The sequence below is a fragment of the Nicotiana tabacum genome, chromosome 3 (assembly GCF_000715075.1).
Source record: "Nicotiana tabacum cultivar K326 chromosome 3, ASM71507v2, whole genome shotgun sequence".
Lineage (NCBI taxonomy): Eukaryota > Viridiplantae > Streptophyta > Magnoliopsida > Solanales > Solanaceae > Nicotiana > Nicotiana tabacum.
Window position 1 is genome coordinate 129,954,445 of NC_134082.1, and position 20,711 is coordinate 129,975,155.

At 32.7% G+C, this 20,711-nt stretch overlaps 1 protein-coding gene across 1 annotated transcript; it reads left to right on the plus strand.

The window, feature by feature from the left end:
• Positions 1 to 10,775: 10,775 nt before the first annotated feature.
• Positions 10,776 to 16,322, plus strand: LOC107779615 (cholesterol 22-monohydroxylase CYP90B51). Its single transcript, XM_016600071.2, has 8 exons — positions 10,776 to 11,125; positions 11,211 to 11,536; positions 11,632 to 11,783; positions 11,885 to 12,121; positions 12,217 to 12,309; positions 12,862 to 12,940; positions 13,062 to 13,168; positions 15,778 to 16,322. Exons 1-8 carry the CDS (start codon positions 10,923 to 10,925, stop codon positions 16,051 to 16,053), a joined length of 1,473 nt encoding a protein of 490 aa, XP_016455557.2. The 5' UTR covers positions 10,776 to 10,922; the 3' UTR covers positions 16,054 to 16,322.
• Positions 16,323 to 20,711: the final 4,389 nt, after the last annotated feature.

Genomic DNA, 20,711 nt, shown 5'->3' on the forward strand with positions numbered 1-20,711 from the left:
AAAGGACCAACTGATATTGCCTCCACTTCAGGAAGTAAAACAGTTGATCAAGCAATTCCTACTCATATTCAAAGACCTCCTGAGATTCAGGATTTTAAATTTAAATCTCTTGATGATTTAGCCCAGTTTTTAGATAAAAAGCTTTCTGGTTTGAATATTAGACCAATTGATTTATCAAAAAATTTTGCTGATAAAATTGAGACTGTTTCTGATTATAAAACTGAGACATGGTCAGGGTTTAATAAACTCAAAGGTATAGTTAAACGAAATCATAAGTATGCTGACAAACCTAGGATGCAGACTTATTATTATCCCCGTCCTACTCCTATGTTAGCCCAGCTTTTAGATAAAAAGCTTTCTGGTTTAAATATTAGACCAATTGATTTATCAAAAAAATTTGCTGATAAAATTGAGACTGTTTCTGATTATAAAACTGATATATGGTCAGAGTTTAATAAACTCAAAGGTATATATATATAAACTTCAGAACTCATTCACCTCAAAGCTGAAAATGCTTTTGCAATTCGGACTTGTCAAACTATAATTCAAAGTGACACGTGGACCGCTATATTCCCTTCATTTTCTGTAGAAAAGTATAAATAAATAGCTTCATTGTACAATGTGGTGTTGAAGGCCGAAATTCTCGGTCAATCAATTCTCCACTAAGTTTAAATTAATATTAGCTTTTACTGTCTGGGCTTCATTGCCCATAAAGCCAATCATTACTGAAGTTTCAATAATAACTAAACATTATTTATTAAACTCAACAGGAACTGATGTTGATCGAATTTGCTTGCACCCCTAAATTCTAAATCTTGTTATTTAATAGTAATTCTTTAGATCGAGTCCTCATCGTTTAGGCAAATCATGTTGTTAGAGAGTGGGACATAAATGATGTTTGATGTAACATAACTCGAACCTAAAGTGAGCAGCCTCTTATCAACCCATCCCTAACAACTTGTTTGGATGATTGTTATATATCGTTTCATAATATATCGTATGATATTGTATTGTATTATAATTATATACTGTATCGCTTTGATATATACAATATTTGAATAGATTATATTATTTGTTGTCGTTTCATGATGTCATGCACCACCAATATAAAAAATAAACTTGCAATATTATAAAAAAAAGGTATGAATTAATATTATTATATAAAAAGATATGGTAAAGGATAAAATAAGATTATTTAATAATACAAAAAAAAGCAAGATGAGAGAAAAAAGGTAACGACGCGACCACACCAAATCAGTCGTTCCATAAAGTGAGACTTTTCATCGTTATGTAACGACGAATTTAACGATACGATAGAATAAAATGTAAGTAACAATCAAAATAAATATTGTATTTAATGTAATAATACGATACAATACAACAGCCAAGACGTAACAACCATCCAAAAAAGCTGTAAGCTAAGCTTAAACTGATTAGAATTTTAACCCCTCTATTCTTCTCTAGTGGTTTCCTTCCGTCAAACTTGTCCATATTTTGCCATTTTTTGTTTTGCTACTTACTTCTATATAAAGGGAAGATATCGTATTGTAGCCCATGATTTACACTATTAGAAACGGATTTAACTTACGCTGAGAATGCAACAAACTTTTTTAGAATGTGTCTTAACATGCTATATTAGGTTAGCTGCTTTAATTTTTTTAAGTTACTGATGTCATTTTTTATAGACGATTGCCTATATAATTAGATTATTAGTCTCACTTATTATAGATTTACCTATAATTAATTCTTTAATTTACAGTATAAACGCTTGCTAGCCATTAGTGAAGACAAAAGAGATGCTTGCTAGCCATTGATGTGTCTAAGTTGAGAACTCACCCGCGGCATATGCAAAGTTGGCTAATTATACGGAGACGAGATGCTTGGCTTTATCTTATGTGTGACACAGTGAGCCTCAAACATAGGGACATGGCTACAAAAAGAAGGCCTAAGAAATCCAAAATGGCTGCTTAATCAAGTGTATATTTTCAAGCTTGATAGGGGTTTGATCTTAAAATACAAGTGGGATTTATCTAGATGGAAAAAGTTAGCAGGGATTAGTCATTAGTCCATTAGTCAATGATGGTAACACAAAAGTTAGGTAATGATTCGGAATGGGCACACAATGCCTGGAATTCTATGAGCATGGTGTAGCCACGTTTTACGAAACCAGGCGTGCGCAATGATTTTTAATGCCCTTTGGCTTACAGAATTATGATTTTTATGGTCTGGAGTCGTGGACCAAAATTAGCTATTTTTCCAATTGCCCATGACTGACTCCTCTTTTGATGGAGAAAGAGAGTGGAACAACGGACAAAATGGCTTCTTATTCTCTCTTGCTTTTACGCTTTAGTCTCTGCTTTTTTTTTTCATCTACTCATAAAAAGGGGATTTGGTCTCTTTTCATGTAGCCTCGACATAGATTTTTCAAACAGGATTTTTGGCTTATGTTTTGAGACGAGCATTTAGAGGATAGCATGGAAGAGTGTCGGCTATCACACGCAATTATCCCTCCCGTCTCCATTATTACAAATAGTAGTCCTTTTGAAATTTTCTTACGACCAACTTTAACGTTAAATACCAATTTTCTCTCATGTGGAGTTGCTATCCGTTATTTGTTGGAAAAATATTGGATTATGGAGAATAATATTTAGCTTGATGCGTGTCAAGAACATTGTCCTTACGGATATTTCGCTCATATCGTGATAAATAAAATTAGATGTATCTCTCAGGATTCAACAAGCCCTTTTAATATAACTAGGAGCAGAAACAACAAAGATTAACAAGAAGAAAACCCATCACAAAGAAAAGGGAAAGAAAATATTTTTAGCTTTTTTCCCCTACTTTTCTGTTACGAAGACTAAGATACATATGTAGTCGAAAGTATAACCAGAAGTAGACTATCTATGAGGCTATTCAAAGAAATAGACCATAAGAAAACATTCAAGCCATAAAGGCTATTCCAAAATACGTTAAAACTTAAGTCATTAAGATTGGTCATTGATTTTTGGCCAAATATATATACAGCCTATCCAACTTGGCACCATTTAATATTTTGGCACTCTATCTCTACTTTGTTCCATTTTGGCCCTCCAATTCTATTTTATATGTTCCATTTTGGCCCTCAAACTATATTTCTTATGTTCCACTTTAACACAAAAGCTGAAACCAGTGCAAAAAATATAGCCCGTTAAATTTGAGGTGTAATAAATATCCAATTAAATGTTGCCACATGATTTTTTCATTCATGTCAAATGGGTCAATACTAAATTACCTGAATCCGACCGTATTTTTTGTGGATTTATTTCATCTAAACGGGTCAGGTATGAAATCGGCAGATGAAAGTTTTGGAACTTACAAAATGAAGATGGGGCAACAGTGGATGAAAAAATACGATCGGGTTCAAGTATTTTAGTATTGACCCGTTTGACATGGATGAAAAAATAAGGTGGCAATATTTAATTGAATATTTATTACACCTCAGATTTAACGGGCTATATTTTTTGCATTGGTTTTAGCTTTTGTGTTAAAGTGGAACATAAGAAATAAAGTTGGAGGGCCAAAGTGGAACCTATAAAATAGAGTTAGAGGGCCAAAATGAAACAAGATAGAGATAAAGTGCCAAAATAAAAAATGGTGCCAAGTTGGATGGGTTGTATATGTATTTGGCCTTGATTTTTCAAATATTAATGTCATTGACTTTTCAATAACGTACAATACATACTAATGACCATTCAATTGTCTAATTTATTTTGTCCCAAATTAAATTCAAATTTAACAAATTTTCTGTTACAAATATTTTAAAATAATTGCTATAATAATGACTCATTAATATAATAGTAAGAAAATGAATCTAGACATAGTTTTAAAATATTTCTTTTTGAGATATCAAAAGTATTTTTCTATCATTATTTTCCATAAAAATTGTTATATCAGAGGCGGATCTTGAATTTCTAGTACATGAGTGCACTAAAAAAAAGAAGATAAAGATGTACCTAGTAGGAATTGATCTCTATATCTCTTGATAAATAACACAACCTTCAACCAAGTGCACCATTCAACATTCTTGAAGCATGAGTGCCAACAGTTAATATTATACCAATTTTAAAATATTGTACATAAAATATCTAATTTTATGGAGAGACCATGGGTTCACGTGCCCCATAATAAAGCTTATAAATCTGCCTCTGTCTGAGATGGATCGAGCCATGGAATCAGCCACTAATGTTTGTATTAGGATAAACTCTTTACGTTATACCCCTTGGGGGATTGGTGTATCTAGCACGATAGCTACAGATTCAATTGAACTCATATCTTTCGAAGCGTGGCATAAATTTATGTGTAAAAATTTATTAAAATTGTAAGAAATAGTGAATATGAACCCATAACTTTGAAAATATATATGACATGCTCAATGCAAAAAAACCTTCAAAAATTGAACCCATAAAATTTAAATCTTGAATCCGCCTCTGTCTTGGGTACAACCCTTTTTCGGACCCTGTATGAACGCGGAATACTTTGTGCGTCGTATTGCCCTGCCTTAAATGAACACAAAATGCTAGTAGAAGGATCAAATAGAGATCGATCCCGGATTCTTTCTCCCATTATAGGTAGAATTTGTAATAGTTGACCACGAGTGAGGTTAATTATTTGTTAAAGGCATTACGTTATACATGCAATTAGCCCATGTTTTTTTCTTTTTTCCTATTGAGAGAATGTTATGGATTTGATTGTCCCTAGTGGGTTAGTGCATTGAAATGCTGGGATGTGATACATCAACCCCTGATCAATTGGTTGCGTATTAACAATGCTTAGACATATGTTATCATCCCCTAATGGATTTATGTAACTCAATTTCTCTACTCTAGAGGCTACGATGGCCTATGCAACGATAGAGAGGTGTTATCTAGTGTAGAAGTTGGAAGATGCTACAAAGGGAGGTTTTTTCTATATTACATGCATTGTGTGAGGGAGTAAAGGGGAAGGGAATGTACGCTACTCAAGGAGCTCACCAAATGAGCCAACCCTCAACTCTCATATGAAGGTTTGACTTAAAATCGATCGTGTGTGGTGCCGCTCTTTGTCCAAGTCGCTCGATGTCAGACATTTGTAAGATTCTAGATGATCTTGACAACTATAATTCGTCGGTTGGTCAGTTGGTATAGGTCTTGAATTCGGATAACTACATTTCATTAGATTTAGGGAGTGCATGCCCTACTATAAAGCATAGATGCAGTTAGGGGTGTACAAATAAAATCGACAAATCGCATCAATCCGATAATTCAAGTCAAATCGAGAAAAAAATCCGACTGTAATTTGGTGTTGAAAAAAAAATCCGACCATATTTAGTTTGATTTTAACTAAAAAAGTCAAAACGAAATCAAATCAACCCAACATTATATGTATAGACGTTTTAAATATATTTAATACATAAAAATATTTATTATAGTGTAGTTTATAAATATTTCTTAAGCTTTTTCATAATTTTATCTTTTCACGTATTATTTCAAGCTTGGACTTATAATTTTTGGATGATCCAATAAGTTTTATAGTTTATAAATGTTAGTAACTCAAATAAATCCTAAATCAATATCAAATTAATACTAATGCTAATAAAAGACATTCAAATCAATTGTACTATGAATGAAAATAGTGTTGGATATTTATTCTTTAGTTTTTCCATGGTTTAGATAAAATGCATAACTTATTGGTAATTTTAAATTATGTTTCTTTTCATTATGCTTATTAATAATACTTAGTTTATGCGATTTTATTATCTTTATTGTTGAATATTTTAGTACAATGCCATGACTCATCTCATATTTATGTTATTTTATTGAAAAATAACTTAAATAGTTCTATCTTACTTGGATTAAAGAAATATTTGGAGCACAAATTCTATATTTTGTGCTACAAAGATTTTATGAAAACCCCCCGAAAAAACCCGAAAATCCGAGAAAAATCGAGATTGAAAATCCCGATTTTTATTAGGTTGATTTGGTATTTAGATTTAATAACCCGATACAATTGATTTGATTTGGTAATTAGAAAATTCGAACCAAACTCCCCACCTATGTACAACCCTAGATGCCGTAGTGATCGATAGTCATATACTTCACCCTGTCCATTTGACTACTCTTTAATGAACCATGCGTCACATAGAATCACAACTCATCTTCTTATTATTACGAGTTGGCTGTTCAATGAGTTATCCTATTCAATGAATACAAGTACTTCATAAACGCAATTCTTCATTATCTAAGACAAAATGGTAGTACTAATCAATTAGATCCCTTTTTTTTTTCTCCCTTGACAAGACATACGCCAAGTAGAATCGAGGATGTTTGTCCTTTTCTACCATTAAAGATCTCTTTATTTTGAGCTCAACTCTGTTTTCGCTTTTCTTTCTTAAAGTGCATATACAATCAGATTTATTTTTAACATCATCCCTATATAATATTATTCACAATAAAGTTTAATTTTTCGCAAAATTAATTTTTATATTTTGTTATAATATACTCCTTCTGTTTTAATTTAGTTAAGGAAGTTTGACTAGGTACGGAATTTAAAAAGAAAAAAAGAAAACTTTTGAAACTTGCAATCTTAAAAGCTTAAGGAGTAAAAGTGTTGTTAAGACATGACATATGTGTAATGTGTGGTTATAAAAGTTTCTCATTAAGGGTAAATTGGATAAAATGAAGAGTTTAAAGATGAATTATTTCGAATTGTAAAAATATGTTATTCTTTTTGGAACGGACTAATAAAAAAGTGTGTCATCTAATTTGAAACAGAGAAAGTATATCTTTTTAATAACACTTTATTATAGCAGTCCAAAAATATTAAAACAATAAAACCATTATAAAGAGGTTTGACTTGATATGAAAAATTGAGCATTTCCTTTCCTTTGGGTGTTATGGCAAAGTCTAATCAAATCGGGCTGTAAAGAAGCCCCAACCCTAATCTCCCAACTCATGAATCACGGCCGGCGTTATGGCCTACACCTAAAGTTCGCAGTTGGTGCGCATATAATATTCTGGCCCCCGCTCTGCCACACGTGTGGAACTGACACGGGAGACTTGACATACTGGCAATGATTGGGTAGAGATAAAAATGTTCATCTGAAAAAAGGTCCACCCCGCACGAATGGTGAGTTGTTTTTTCTTATTGTTTGATCCGTTGGTTCCACAATTATGGAGAAGACAACTTATTGGGCCAGGTGGATGTATTTTTTAATAGCCGTTCGTTTATGATAAAAGCCATTTCTCCAACTTTAACGGTTTGGATCTCACCTTCTCTTGTTAATAAAGTTAACAATAATGAGAGCTCAATAAGTATGTTTTGGTTTCAAATGAGCTGAAGTCAGTCGGTACAATTTAATACTTAGGACTCCCCAACTCTCTCTTTCTCTCTCTTATACAACAAAAACCCACTGTAATAAATTTGGGAAGGGTAGCGCAACTTTACCCTATCTTATTAAAATAAAGAGGTTGCCTCCGATAAACTCTCGGCAGGAAAAATATAATAACAATATTGTTGAAAAGAAATATGATACTAATGGATAAACCACGAAAAGAAAGCAGTAATACGAAGCAGTTATACCAACAAAATAACAAGAAAATTAAAGCAAAAAAATAATTGTTAGTAATACAAATCTAAGGATAAGAAAGTACAAAAATACTATTGATATTACACGTAAGAAAAGAATAAACTTGCTGCTATTTACTAGCTTTCTACCTTAGTTTTCGATTTATACGTGCGTACATATAAATTTAAGTTAAAATTTATATCTGTATCATGTTTGCAAGGATTAAAGAACAGCGTTGTTGTAGTCTATAACCACTTGCCATTTTAAACAAAATACCTCTTAGATCCGGCTAAAAAGAAAATAAAAAACAGGTGGTAAATGAATGCTTACAAATTATAAGTGCAGTAATTTTCATAAGACATCTAGTCTATAGTTACAAGAGCATTTTGTGCCTCGGATGTCCTTTGTCTGTCTTGAAAATAAATAATAAAATCTTTCGTTCTCAAATTTGTAAATGTAAGTGGGTTTCTCAGTTGATCATTTACTTGAGATAAATAACTTTTACTTTTAAATTTAGTTTTATTGTTTCCCTTGTTCCTTTTCTTTATTTCATGATTTGGAGCATGTTAGTCGATAGTGCAGCATCAATATAGTATAGAGTTTTAATTGGATATTTGGATATTCAATCAAATTGAAGTCCGATGAATTAACGTTGACGACAACTAGGTTATAATTATTACTTCCTGTATGGGTTTATACACAAAGGGCGGAGATTAATTAATACTTAATTTGTTATTATTTTGGAACGATAGCTGAGCAGCAAGATACACGGCAAAAACAGTACAAAAATATGAAAAGGACAGGACATTAAAAACTTAAATGCCTATAACACGTTGGAGTTGTTTTTGACAAATCCGACCGTATTGTATTTGATGTTTAGTAAAGAGTTTACCAAAAAGTTATCGTGTGATGTTTAGAAAACAAGTGTTACCAAAAGTCATCCGAAAGTCATACTGGACTCTTGTGCATAATAGAATGACCCCAAAATCGCAAAGGAGGTATTTATAATAACTTTTGGTTCTTCTTGTTGCAACACTATAAATAAACCATGATGACCAGGAAAAGATATTTACATATATCACTTATAATATATAATTATTGATAAATTTCTATAATATGCATTATTTAATAATTTGATGATTAATGGTATCAACATTTTCTCACATGTGAAAATTATTTGATGATGTAAAGTACTCCTAGTTAGGCTAGAAGAAAAGCTCAGAACCACCTATTTCCTTATTGTACATGGTCAATTCTTGGCCAATATTTGATTGAAATTGAATAGAATAATATCTAAATTTGAAGTTAAAAAAATTGTGAAATTAAAAGTGTATCTGGACATGAACCTTATTGTACGGGTGAAAACTTCATTTTATGCGTTTGACCTAGTCAACGGTGATAAAGCCTTCGATGACTTGACGTGCCGATATGACTCCAAAAGGTCGAGGTCAAATGTGAAAAATAAAGTGGTGCCGAGGTAAAAATGGCTTGGCGGAAGATGAGGACAAGGACAAGCATTTATCCTCAGTACGAAGTGATAACTAGTCTTAGGATTTAGATGCCCTAGAGATTATTTTAATGGATATTACCTTATATTGTATTATCTAGGGTTTTGTGGCCCATGTGCTCTTATAAATAGGAAGAGATGTGAATCATAAAGGGGATTAGACATTTTGTAAAGAAATTCACCAACGTTCTCACTTTATCGAATAGAAGCAAAGCTTGACTTTACACTTTCCTTTTCTTTATCCCCTCTCCGGATCCAAAGAAGGATTGAAAGATAACATCGCTTATATCATCAAACATTGTGAGAAAGACATATGAGGATCTCATTCGTGTTGGGTTATCTTTGTCTCATCTACTATTTGAAAGTTATTTATTGTCATTTATTGCCCTCTTTTACTTCTTCAAGTCTTTAGTTTTTAACCCCTCGTAAAATCTTCCTTTTACTCTCTCTCACTATCTCGTGCTTTTATGTATGGTGTTTATTTTCTTCTCATATTTTGATTCGCTGCAACTTCGATTTCTTCATTGATAGAGAATTAGTTATCCACCGTCTCAAACTATGAAGGAGATTTGAAAGTACTAAACTAAGATATCAAAAAGCAACAAATGAAGACAAGTTTTCCCGAGTCTAGTCAAAGAAATCTTATTACTCCAATTTGTGATTAGTATTCTTCTTAGCAAACATTGAATAATTAAGTATTTTCCAAAAAAACTTTAATACATTTATCATTATGGCGCAAATATCGAGTGCATTTTCTAGTATAAAACATTATCACAACATTCTTGCAAGGAAAACGAATACAAACAAATTGTTGGAATTTTAATGGTTTATAGAACATGAAAGTATGACTTTCAGATTGCAAGTTTAATTACATATATAATTCATTTTTCTCTATGAAAAGAAGACACCTAAAGGATAAGATCTCCCGGCCCTAGGTTCAGATTGAGCTGAAATTGGAGATATGATATTTAATTTCACATTCAAGGCTGAATATTTGGAATAAACAACATAATAATATATTGGTTCAATATTAGATAAATCGAAAAATATGAATGATAGGTCTAATACTGTATTAAAAAAGATAAATCATAGGTCTAATTTAACTGCAAAGACAATTGCTCCCTGTGTTTCAGTTTATGTGAACCTATTTCCTTTTTGATCCGTTCCAAAAAGAATGAACCCTTTTAAATTTGGTAATAATTTAGCTTAAAGTTACAATTTTACCCTTAATGAGAAGCTTTTATAATCACACAAATACTCTGGGCCCCATTTAAACTTGTTTAGGACCACAAATTCCAAAAATCTTCATTTTTTACTTAAACTCCGTGCCTAGTCAAACATGTTCACATAAATTGGAACGGAGGGAGTACTATGTTTCACGACTGTTCCTATGAATGATTATGTCCTAGAAATAACGAAAATATTGGTCTTTATATTTTGTACTTATGTATCTCGGTTTTCTACTCTATCGTGGTGATGTAATCAAGAAAAGAAGTCGGGTAAAAACATGAAAATTATTTTAATAGTAGTACAGTATTTAGTGTAAGGAGGATATAATAATAATAAATTAAGAAGGCATTTATATTTAATTAGAGAATAAAGTAGAGTTGAAGTGTGAAGGAACTCAATGCTAAACGACAACAAAGAAGCCTATAAAAAGCAATATACTTTCCAAGAAGAGCTTCAAAAAACTGAAAGTTCCTTTATAGTAGCAGCTGGGAAGATTCATAACTGAAGCTGCATATACTGCTATATAACACTGTTATTACTACTATTAATATCTTATTTCAGCAACAGAGCCTATTGTGAGCCAGAGAAAAACAGAAATTATCTATGTCTGACTTGGAGTTTTTTCTTTTTCTTGTTCCCCCAATCTTGGCTGTAGTTATTATTCTTAATCTATTCAAAAGAAAACACAAATTTCCAAATCTCCCACCAGGAAACATGGGTTGGCCTTTTCTTGGTGAAACCATTGGCTATTTGAAACCTTATTCTGCTACTACTATTGGAGATTTCATGCAACATCACATCTCAAGGTAATTAATTAAACTCTTAGCCCAACTTTTTTTAGAAAAAATAAAACCATGAAAATCTGTATGTTCTGAACACTTAAACTTGCAGGTATGGGAAAATTTACAAGTCAAATTTGTTTGGGGAACCGACAATAGTTTCAGCAGATGCAGGGCTGAACAGATACATTTTGCAAAATGAAGGCAGATTGTTTGAGTGTAGTTACCCGAGAAGTATAGGTGGAATTCTTGGAAAATGGTCTATGTTGGTTCAAGTTGGACAAATGCATAGAGATATGAGGATGATTTCTCTGAATTTTTTGAGCAATGCTAGGCTCAGGAATCAGCTTTTAAGGGAGGTTGAAAAGCATACTCTGCTTGTTCTTGGTTCTTGGAAAGAGGATTCTGTAGTTTGTGCTCAAGATGAAGCAAAAAAGATAAGTTTTTTGTTTTTCAAAATGTTAATCAAATTTCCAATATGTTATTTCTAACTTCAGTAATTGTTCTTGTTTTGCGTGTTGAATTTCTACAGTTTACATTCAACTTTATGGCAGAACATATCATGAGTTTAGAACCTGGAAAGACAGAGACAGAGCAGCTGAAAAAAGAGTACATTACATTTATGAAAGGAGTAGTTTCTGCTCCATTGAATTTTCCAGGAACAGCTTACAGAAGGGCTTTACAGGTATTATATTGATACCACCATATCATTTACAGTAAAAGCAGAAATTAAAGTGTTTAGTTTCAAGACTTGAATTTTAAGTTTAATTTTCTATTTTGTTACAGTCTCGATCGACAATTCTTAATTTTATCGAGAGAAAAATGGAAGAGAGACTTGAAGAAATGAAAGGAGATGAAAGTGACCTACTTGGTTGGGTTCTGAAAAATTCCAATCTTTCAAAGGAACAAATTCTTGATTTGCTACTAAGTTTGCTTTTTGCTGGCCATGAAACATCATCTGTAGCCATAGCTCTTGCAATTTATTTCTTGGAAAGTTGTCCTGCTGCTGTTCAACAGCTAACAGTAAGCTCATAGATTTAATCAACTTTTAATTAGTGAATGGATTATCATTTTCTTGAAGTCCAACCTTTAATTTATTGTGCTGATAACATATTCAGGAAGAACACTTAGAGATTTCCAGAGCCAAAAAGGAGTCAGGAGTCACAGAATTGACTTGGGATGACTATAAGAAAATGGAATTCACCCAATGTGTAAGCTTCTAGTCTTTAAAACTAATGTCAAATAAATGATAGCTTATTGTCATGTATTCCCTGTGTTCACTTTGTCAAGTTTTGCTTTCCCTATTTTCACTTTTACTTGTCACTTTTGGAGAGTCAATTTAACTAATCTTTGAAGCTAAATTAGATTAGATTCTCTTAACATTTTAAAACTAAAATTTAGATATTCGGAAACTATACGAAAAATACTATAATTTTTAATTTTCTCACCATATCAATATGGTGAAAAAATACTTGTTTAAATGTTGTTCAAAGTTTATTTGGTTTAACTCTCGAAAAGCGAAACATAACAAGCAAAAAGTGAATGTATGGAGTATATCACTAACTTCCCACCATGTGTGAGGTGTGAAGACCTAATACTATCAGCTCACTTAAAAAATAATTATATATAATTGTTCGTAAGAAAAGTGTAGCAAATAATAACCTGGAAAATGAGTATATCTTAAAATACAATATTATTTACTGACAATATATATAAGTAAAATACTTTCGTATTGATTCACTTTTTATTTAAAAACTTTGTAGGTTATAAGTGAGACTCTAAGGCTTGGGAATGTAGTAAGGTTTCTTCACAGGAAGGCTGTGAAAGATGTTCGATATAAAGGTAAGTTAGAGCAGAGATAGTAAAATATATACATGAGCTAGAATGCCTGTCTGCAGCTTTAGAATCTGATTTGGTTTGCCTTTTAACAATCTTTTGGTTTTTCAACTTGAAAACAAAAAAGGTTATGACATTCCATGTGGGTGGAAAGTGCTACCGGTGATTTCAGCAGTGCATTTAGATCCTTCACTTTTTGGCCGACCTCAGCACTTCGATCCGTGGAGATGGCAGGTTTGTCAATTTTGCATTAAAACCCTCTAACGTGCTTATTATATTGTTTTACTTTTCTTTCTTTTTTTCTCTTCTACTACTACATAAAGCACTTAGACGGATTAAAATTTATTGTAGGTAGGTTCATAGAGACTGCAAATTCTTTTATACAGTTTCAATTTTTTTTAATGGATACTCTGCTACCTTTATTAGTGCTGTGCTTGAGGTTGCACATGCATGAGAATCGTTAGATCAAGTGACAAGAAGCTAAAAGAAATTACACCTCTATTTTTAAGAAACCATTTTGTACTCATATTTAGGTGCACTTAATGTAAGCACAGGGGTACGAAGTAAGCTCTTTTTTAAGTAAATAGACATTTGGTCTAACTTAACTCAAAAGTAGCTGATGAGGTAAAAAATTACTCAAAATTCTCGACGACATCCTCAACAAGGGGCATTTGGCCGTTGGATTGATCTGAACCCACTACTTTCGACGCAGAGTATAATTTTATATGTTAAACTTTATTAAAATTGTAACAAAAGTTAGTTCTGAACTCATAACTTTAAAAATATAATGGTTTCAATATTAAAAACCTTAAAATTAAATTGAACTCATAGAATCTAGATCCTGGATCCGTTCTGTCCTCCGCCAATATGGAAAACTAAGTATATTCAATTTTGTTGTTTGTTCTTGTATAATTTAAAATATAAAGTTAAATGCGCACACATTAAGTTTGCATTGTACTAATAAAGTAGTGTACCATTGAAAATAACATCTTTAAGCTCGGTGAGAAAACTATGGCTGATATAATTGTATCCAAAGAAGAAAGCAATTAAATGGATAAGGCAATGCATTAAGACAAGGTTGGGGTGGAACTTGGAAGATGAGTCCAACAGAACATTCCATCGAGGCCATTTGTTGGGGTCGCATGATAAAGAGTCTATAAAATATCAAAAAAGCAAAAAGCATGGTGGGATTTAGCTATCCTTGTAATCATAATAATCCACAGAAAGGGACCCAAACCAAAAATGAACTGTCATGATCAAATTCCTGCACAGATGTTGCATACTGTACGGAGAAGTACCCCACCCAAAAGCTGTGAATTGAGTACTCCATATGAATGTGTGAGACTACTTTACCGTGAAGGAATGCGGTAGGAACTAAGTTTAAATTAGTCAGACATTAAATTTCAGAAACCAAATAATTAGACCCCAAAAAAAGAGTGTTAGGACTCTGACCCAACATTTTCTCCACACCCACCCACACATTCAAAAACTCAAATAGGAAATTAATTTTTTGTGCATCCATAGACCATACCCCAACCCAAAACCAGATCAAAGTCCCAGAAGGGTGGCAATGCGTGTGGGCGTGGGGGATCGGAGGCCCCAATCGAGGTTATTACAAACTTAAAAGCCTTCGGCCAACCCCAACCCGCATGTGGCTGTGGGGTTTTCATGTGCACGTGCACCTGTGCTTTTCATGTTGGCTCACCTCCATGCTGCTCCATTCATTTCCCATTCTATCTTCTTTTTTGGGGCCGAGACAGGTCAGATAAAGGCGCAGCCACAATTTAAAACCATGAGTTCAGAATTCTAATTTTTTTAAGTGATTGAGTTCAAAGTTAACAATTTGTACATAATTCAATGATTTTTTAAGATAAATACAGAATTTGGACGAAAGTTAATGGATTCAGCCAAACCCGTATCCAAAGAGCTAGCTCCATCCCTAGGGCAGAATTACATGTAACGAAGAAGTTTAATTATATTTTCTTTGTCAGAAAATTATAGTATGTAAATATTATATATTCCGTATAGTATAATATGAATTTTCACTTTTCAAATTTTTCCTAATTCCGCCTGTGGTAAGAATAGCTAGCGTAGTGTAGCAATTGAGGTACCAAATAATGATTTTCTTTAGACAAAAACATCATAATATATATTCAAGAATGCATGGAGGAGGCAAGATAATAATTCCTTGAAGACATCAAGTGCATTGACTGCTTGGTGCAGCAGTACTAGTTCCTCAGGATCTCAATGTACTACAGAATCAAAAGCAGATATTCATGCAATTGCATGTCCACTCCAATCTTCTTCTGTAATCTGGCTTGTCTGGATAATAATGACTATAACAGCTGAGAGGACGAAAGGACACTCATTGATGTTTTTGATTTCTATTGCTAAAGAGTCCAATAGTTAGCATAAAAATACTCATATTTACAGTCAGTAAATTAAATAAATTTACTACTGTAATCTAGTGCATAAATTTATAATCCAAAAAAAAAAGAGTGAAAATTTTGCTAGAATTAGTTAAAGTGGTCCGAGTATGTATTATAGTAGAGATGTGATGGGATGGAGTAGATTTTTCACCCTTAAACAGGTGTATAGGATGGGAACACTTTCATGCAATGGAATCCTGATTAATTGGGCAAGTGAATACCGAATATGGAATAGCTAAAAAAACTTTATGAGTATGCAAATATTTGGTAAACTTAATTATATAAATTCCTCAAGACCCAGTCCAACATTAATATCCCTGTCCACTTATATAAAAGAAAAAGAAATTATGTGTGGCAAATAAAAATTTCATGAATTGTTGGCTGAGTGGTGTGTTAAATTAATTGTTAATGCAGAATGAACAAGGGTCGCCTTCAGCAAGCGGAGGAAGCACAGGCACGAGCAGCACAACGAAAAGTAGTAATAATTTCATGCCATTTGGGGGAGGACCACGGTTGTGTACAGGATCTGAATTGGCCAAACTTGAGATGGCCATTTTCATCCACTATCTTGTCCTCAATTTCCACTGGCAATTAGCTGCTTCTGATCAGCCTTTTGCCTTCCCTTACGTCGATTTCCCCAATGGCCTCCCCATCAGAATCCAAACAAATGATCACTCTTCATTATTGTAAAACAACGTCTAGGGTAACATATAGTATACTATAACAAAGGGAAAACAATAGCTGAACAAAAGAGACGTTAGGCTCCACCTCAGCCTCTACTACATTCTATTCAGAATTAGAAAAACAAGGAAGTTTTAAAGAAAATCGCCTTTGCTTCATGTATTACAAAAGAGAAGAGACAATGGTACTTGAACTGGTCAAATTAATTAAACCGCAGTTTGTAAATCTAGCTATTTATCTAGGGAAGTGAAGCTGCTATAGTTTTTTGTTCTCTTTTTTATGTTTTATTTCTTTTTCTTGTCTCCTTTTTTTCTTCTTTTTCTTACTGTGTTAGTACATAATTTTATGTGTAATTAAATACAACAAAATATTCTATTCTCCATTTTACCTTTTTTCTGTTTTGAACTTTGCTGCGATCTTTTTTCTTTTATGTTGCTGCGAATTTCTTTATTAAAATTATATATGCTCATAGTTAATTAGTGGATGAAGTTTATTAATATAACACACTATTGCATGGCAAAATTTCAATTAAATTATTCTCTTAATAAATAATTTTCTGAGTACTTAAATACAGCGTATCCTAATTAATCTCCATTTTACCTTACGAATCTTCTATTCTTGATCTTGCTGCGAATTTCCTAATTATACAATGATGCTCATAAATCGTGCAATATAATTTAGTTTTTCTGTATATATTTAAGACACCGTTGCATGGCCAAGTTTCAATTAATTTAATCTGATGAGTCACGTCCCGAGGGAAATTAAAAATTGCATGGAGAGTATGGAGAGTATATACGTAAGCATTCGTTACGGCATATGTGTAACAGAAGAATAAATTATAGTAATTATTATTGGTTATTTATTTTCCAGTATCGCTTTAAACAAGCATGGACCGAGTTGAAAAACCAAACAGTCTTGGGATCATGAATATGCACCAACTATATTTGGGTGCTATGAATCGTCTTATTCTCAAACGGGCGGAGAGGACAGAACACCATCTTCTACTGGAATAATTGTCAAAATAGATATTAGACTTTTGGAAGATCTTGTTAGGTGTAGCATGTGAAGTCCAATCACATAACAACCAAACCGCCGGTAGATAGGAGCAAAATAATAGTCAAAAAATATATTATTTTTTTGTATTATATATATAAATTTTATATATTTGTTTGGCTATCAAATATAAAAAAAAATTAGCACGGGTTAAAAATAAAAAAGAAGCCCCAAAGCTATCATATTTCCTTATGTATCACATCTTTTAATTGATTTCCAGGACCCACCCCTAATAATCCTTTTTGTATCCATCAAACTAGTGGCAGTGCCGCACTTTTGTCTTTCCTCGCAACCTTTTTTATTGTTTAACAAAAAACAAAAAATACAACAATAGTTATACAATATAATGTAACCATAAAAAAACAATAACGGCACAATTAAGTAGTAAATGGTAAGCGTTGTTGCGCTCCATGTTATGTCTTAACAATAGCAGGAATTTCGATGCACATTTGTTACTACAATTCACTTTGAGATATTGATTGGTTCCAAGCTAATTCGTGGGCAACGATCATCCCACCTGGTATTTTAATTAGTACCTGTAACGTGGTAGAATTTATTGTTAATCTAAATAATGAACAACTATGTCTTCCTCAAATATGGTGTTTAGGTTATTTAATTGGTCAGACCTTGATTAAGTTTGGTAATCATTAGTTTGTTTGATAAATATTGCCTAATTAGTAAGTGTAAGGGTTAATTTCACTAATGGTCACTCAACTATATTTTAATTTTACTAAAGTCACTTAATTATTTTTTGTCACTTAAAAGTAATTAAACTTTCACATTGTCACTTGAAAATTATTTTAGCTCAAACCCCTACCATAAATATGACATGGCGTAAAATTTAATGAGAAAAATTCAAAAATAAATGCCACATAAGTTTAAATGGACCATACCCATTTTAGATCTATTTCTTCCTTAATGTGATTTGACTCATAACCCAAATGGGTTTCAATAGGGGAAACACACACACCCCTAATAAAATTAGGTTTTGTGATTTTTTGTGGGGTTTTTATCGTACAAATACAATATTTCTTTTGTCTAAACAATTGCAATAGATTGTCTGTAATTGGATGTTCATTGTGAAAATAGACCCTTATTAGCCTTATTATTATTCTTGTATGCTTATGATACATTAATATGTTATGTAAGATGAATACAATACTATTTTAATTTCACTAGAAAATTATAAATATGTTATGTGAGTTGGATACAATAGTATTTTAACCTCAGTAAAATTATAAAACGACTCGAATGTGGCATACAAACAAGATAAGAATTTTTTTAGTGACAATGCAAAAGTTTAGTTACTTTTAAGTGACAAAAAATAATTGAGTAACTTTAGTGAAATTGAAACATAATTGAGTGACCATCAGTGAAATTAAACATGAAAAAATATATGCTGAACGTAGAAAACGTAGATATGTCGATGGAGACAAAGGAATAGCTTATCCAAATAGCCAAACATGTTAGGTCCCCTTTCATTTTCTGACGTGCCAAATTCATTATGTCAGTCCCTTCTTCTTTGGTGTATTGAGATGCAGCGCGTTCATTTTCTAGCACTTCTTCAATTTTCTGGGGTACGTAGTCTGATAATGTGTCATAAAAGAATATTACTATGAAAGCAAAATGTACGTATCAGAATAATTCTTGTTTTTGTTAAAGTCTTGTTCGATCCATTAATTTCATTAGTAAGGTGTTTCAAGGGTATTTTTCTAAAAGTCAAAAACTTAGAAGAAAAAAGAAACTTCTCTAAAATGGAATCAAACAAACTCATAGATTAAAGATAAAGGTTAGTGAACTTCTGGAAAGAAAATTCTTGTTCCAACTCTTTACCCCTCATGAAAAAATTAGGCACATACTATTTATACTAAACTAGTGATAACGTGAAATGTGTCTTCTAACTTGTCTCACTTAACCATTGTTAATTGACTTATCTTTACTAATTTATTATTATCAACTAATATAAGTGTAAAACTTGCAAACTAATAATTCTAGTGTAGTACATGCATTGCGTCGGGAGGGTATGTGCCTCACCGGAATGATGACACTGTCAACAACGTTCGTCATTTTTTGGCTAAGAATTGGGTGGTCTCTATTGATCATATCTATAACGAGGCTAATTCAATAGTTGATGGTTTAGCCAATTTGGCCTTTAGTCAAGAGCCGTGTTTTGAATGACATATGCTTAAGGTTTCTAGCATTTCTTCGTGTGTTGAGGGAGATGCTGTTGAGGGTTTAATTTCTTCTATCTTTTGATTTCTAGCTAGTTTTCTTTTGTTGCCTTGTTTCCTTTTGAATATAAAAAAATGCCGATAATATTTTTCCCTGACCCTAAATGTGTCTCGTTAATATTCATTGCTCCTTAGCATATTCATCCCTACGCCAACCACCATTTGTATGCATCACTTTAATGTTCTGGGCCTTTGCCATTAGCCTGTTAATGATTGGTCTTGTTTCTGTGCAGTAGCTTGTCATGATTTGGCTATACTACATTGTCTGCGGAAAGCCCACTTAGCTTGGCTCATGACCACTAAACTACGTGTTATATCTCACTCAGAGAAACAAAAGGTTCATGAATGAAATTTGGATATGCTTTTCGGAAAGCCCACTTAGCTTGGCTCATGACCACTAAACTACGTGTTATATCATTCAGAGAAAAGTATTTGTAGATAATTGTCAGTCAAAAGTATGATAAGTAATTAAAAAAACACAATAAGAACTTTATTACAACCATTTAAACTACAATGGTATTATAAATTTATTTATACCATCAATATATATAACTTGAATGTGGAAAAGATTGCTGAAGAGTCAAACTGCAACAATAGTCAGATAATGGTTCTTTGAGGGAAATGAACTCGGAAAACTGAGATAGTCCAGAGGGCCAACATTAAAACGGTATGTTAACGGACAAAAGGTTTAGAGAAAGCAGAAAATGGTGATAGGCACAAATAGGCCATTTCGGTGCACAAATGACCCTTTGACCTCACTTGCCCCATGACCAAAACTTCAAATTTAACAAGCATTACCTCTCAATTATTCATGTATAACACTTTTGATTTTTAATCTTAAAAGTTTGTCCATACAACAAGCGGGGATCAAAAAACCAAAAACATCTATTTTCAAGGTCATTGAATATAGTTTCTTGAGAACAAAATCACCAAAAGAAACCTTTGATCAGTACTGTATGGGCCAAAAATTATCTTTGATACAAGCGAGCCGCATCAGCATCAAGAGAGCCTTTGTAGGCCGCCACATGTTATCAGTACGACTTTAGCAAAGGCCTGCTCGAGGTCGAAGTAGTCCCTTAAGAGATGAAGGGTGAGGTCGAAGAGTTAGTGAAGACCAAGGTCGAAGAGTCATCATAGATCAAGGACGAGGTCGAGCATCTTAGACAGAGTTATAACAGCTAGTTTTAGGATAAGACACAAAAGAGAATATTCTAGTGGATATTCTCTATACTTATACTTTTAGAGTTTTTGGATATATGTTCCATATATATATAGAAAGAGACATAATGATAGGGGACATAAGATATTCACTTGTAAGAAAACACATTGACCTTATAGAGAGAATCTGCGCTTACTGCAAGCATACGGAAAATACTTGTTTGC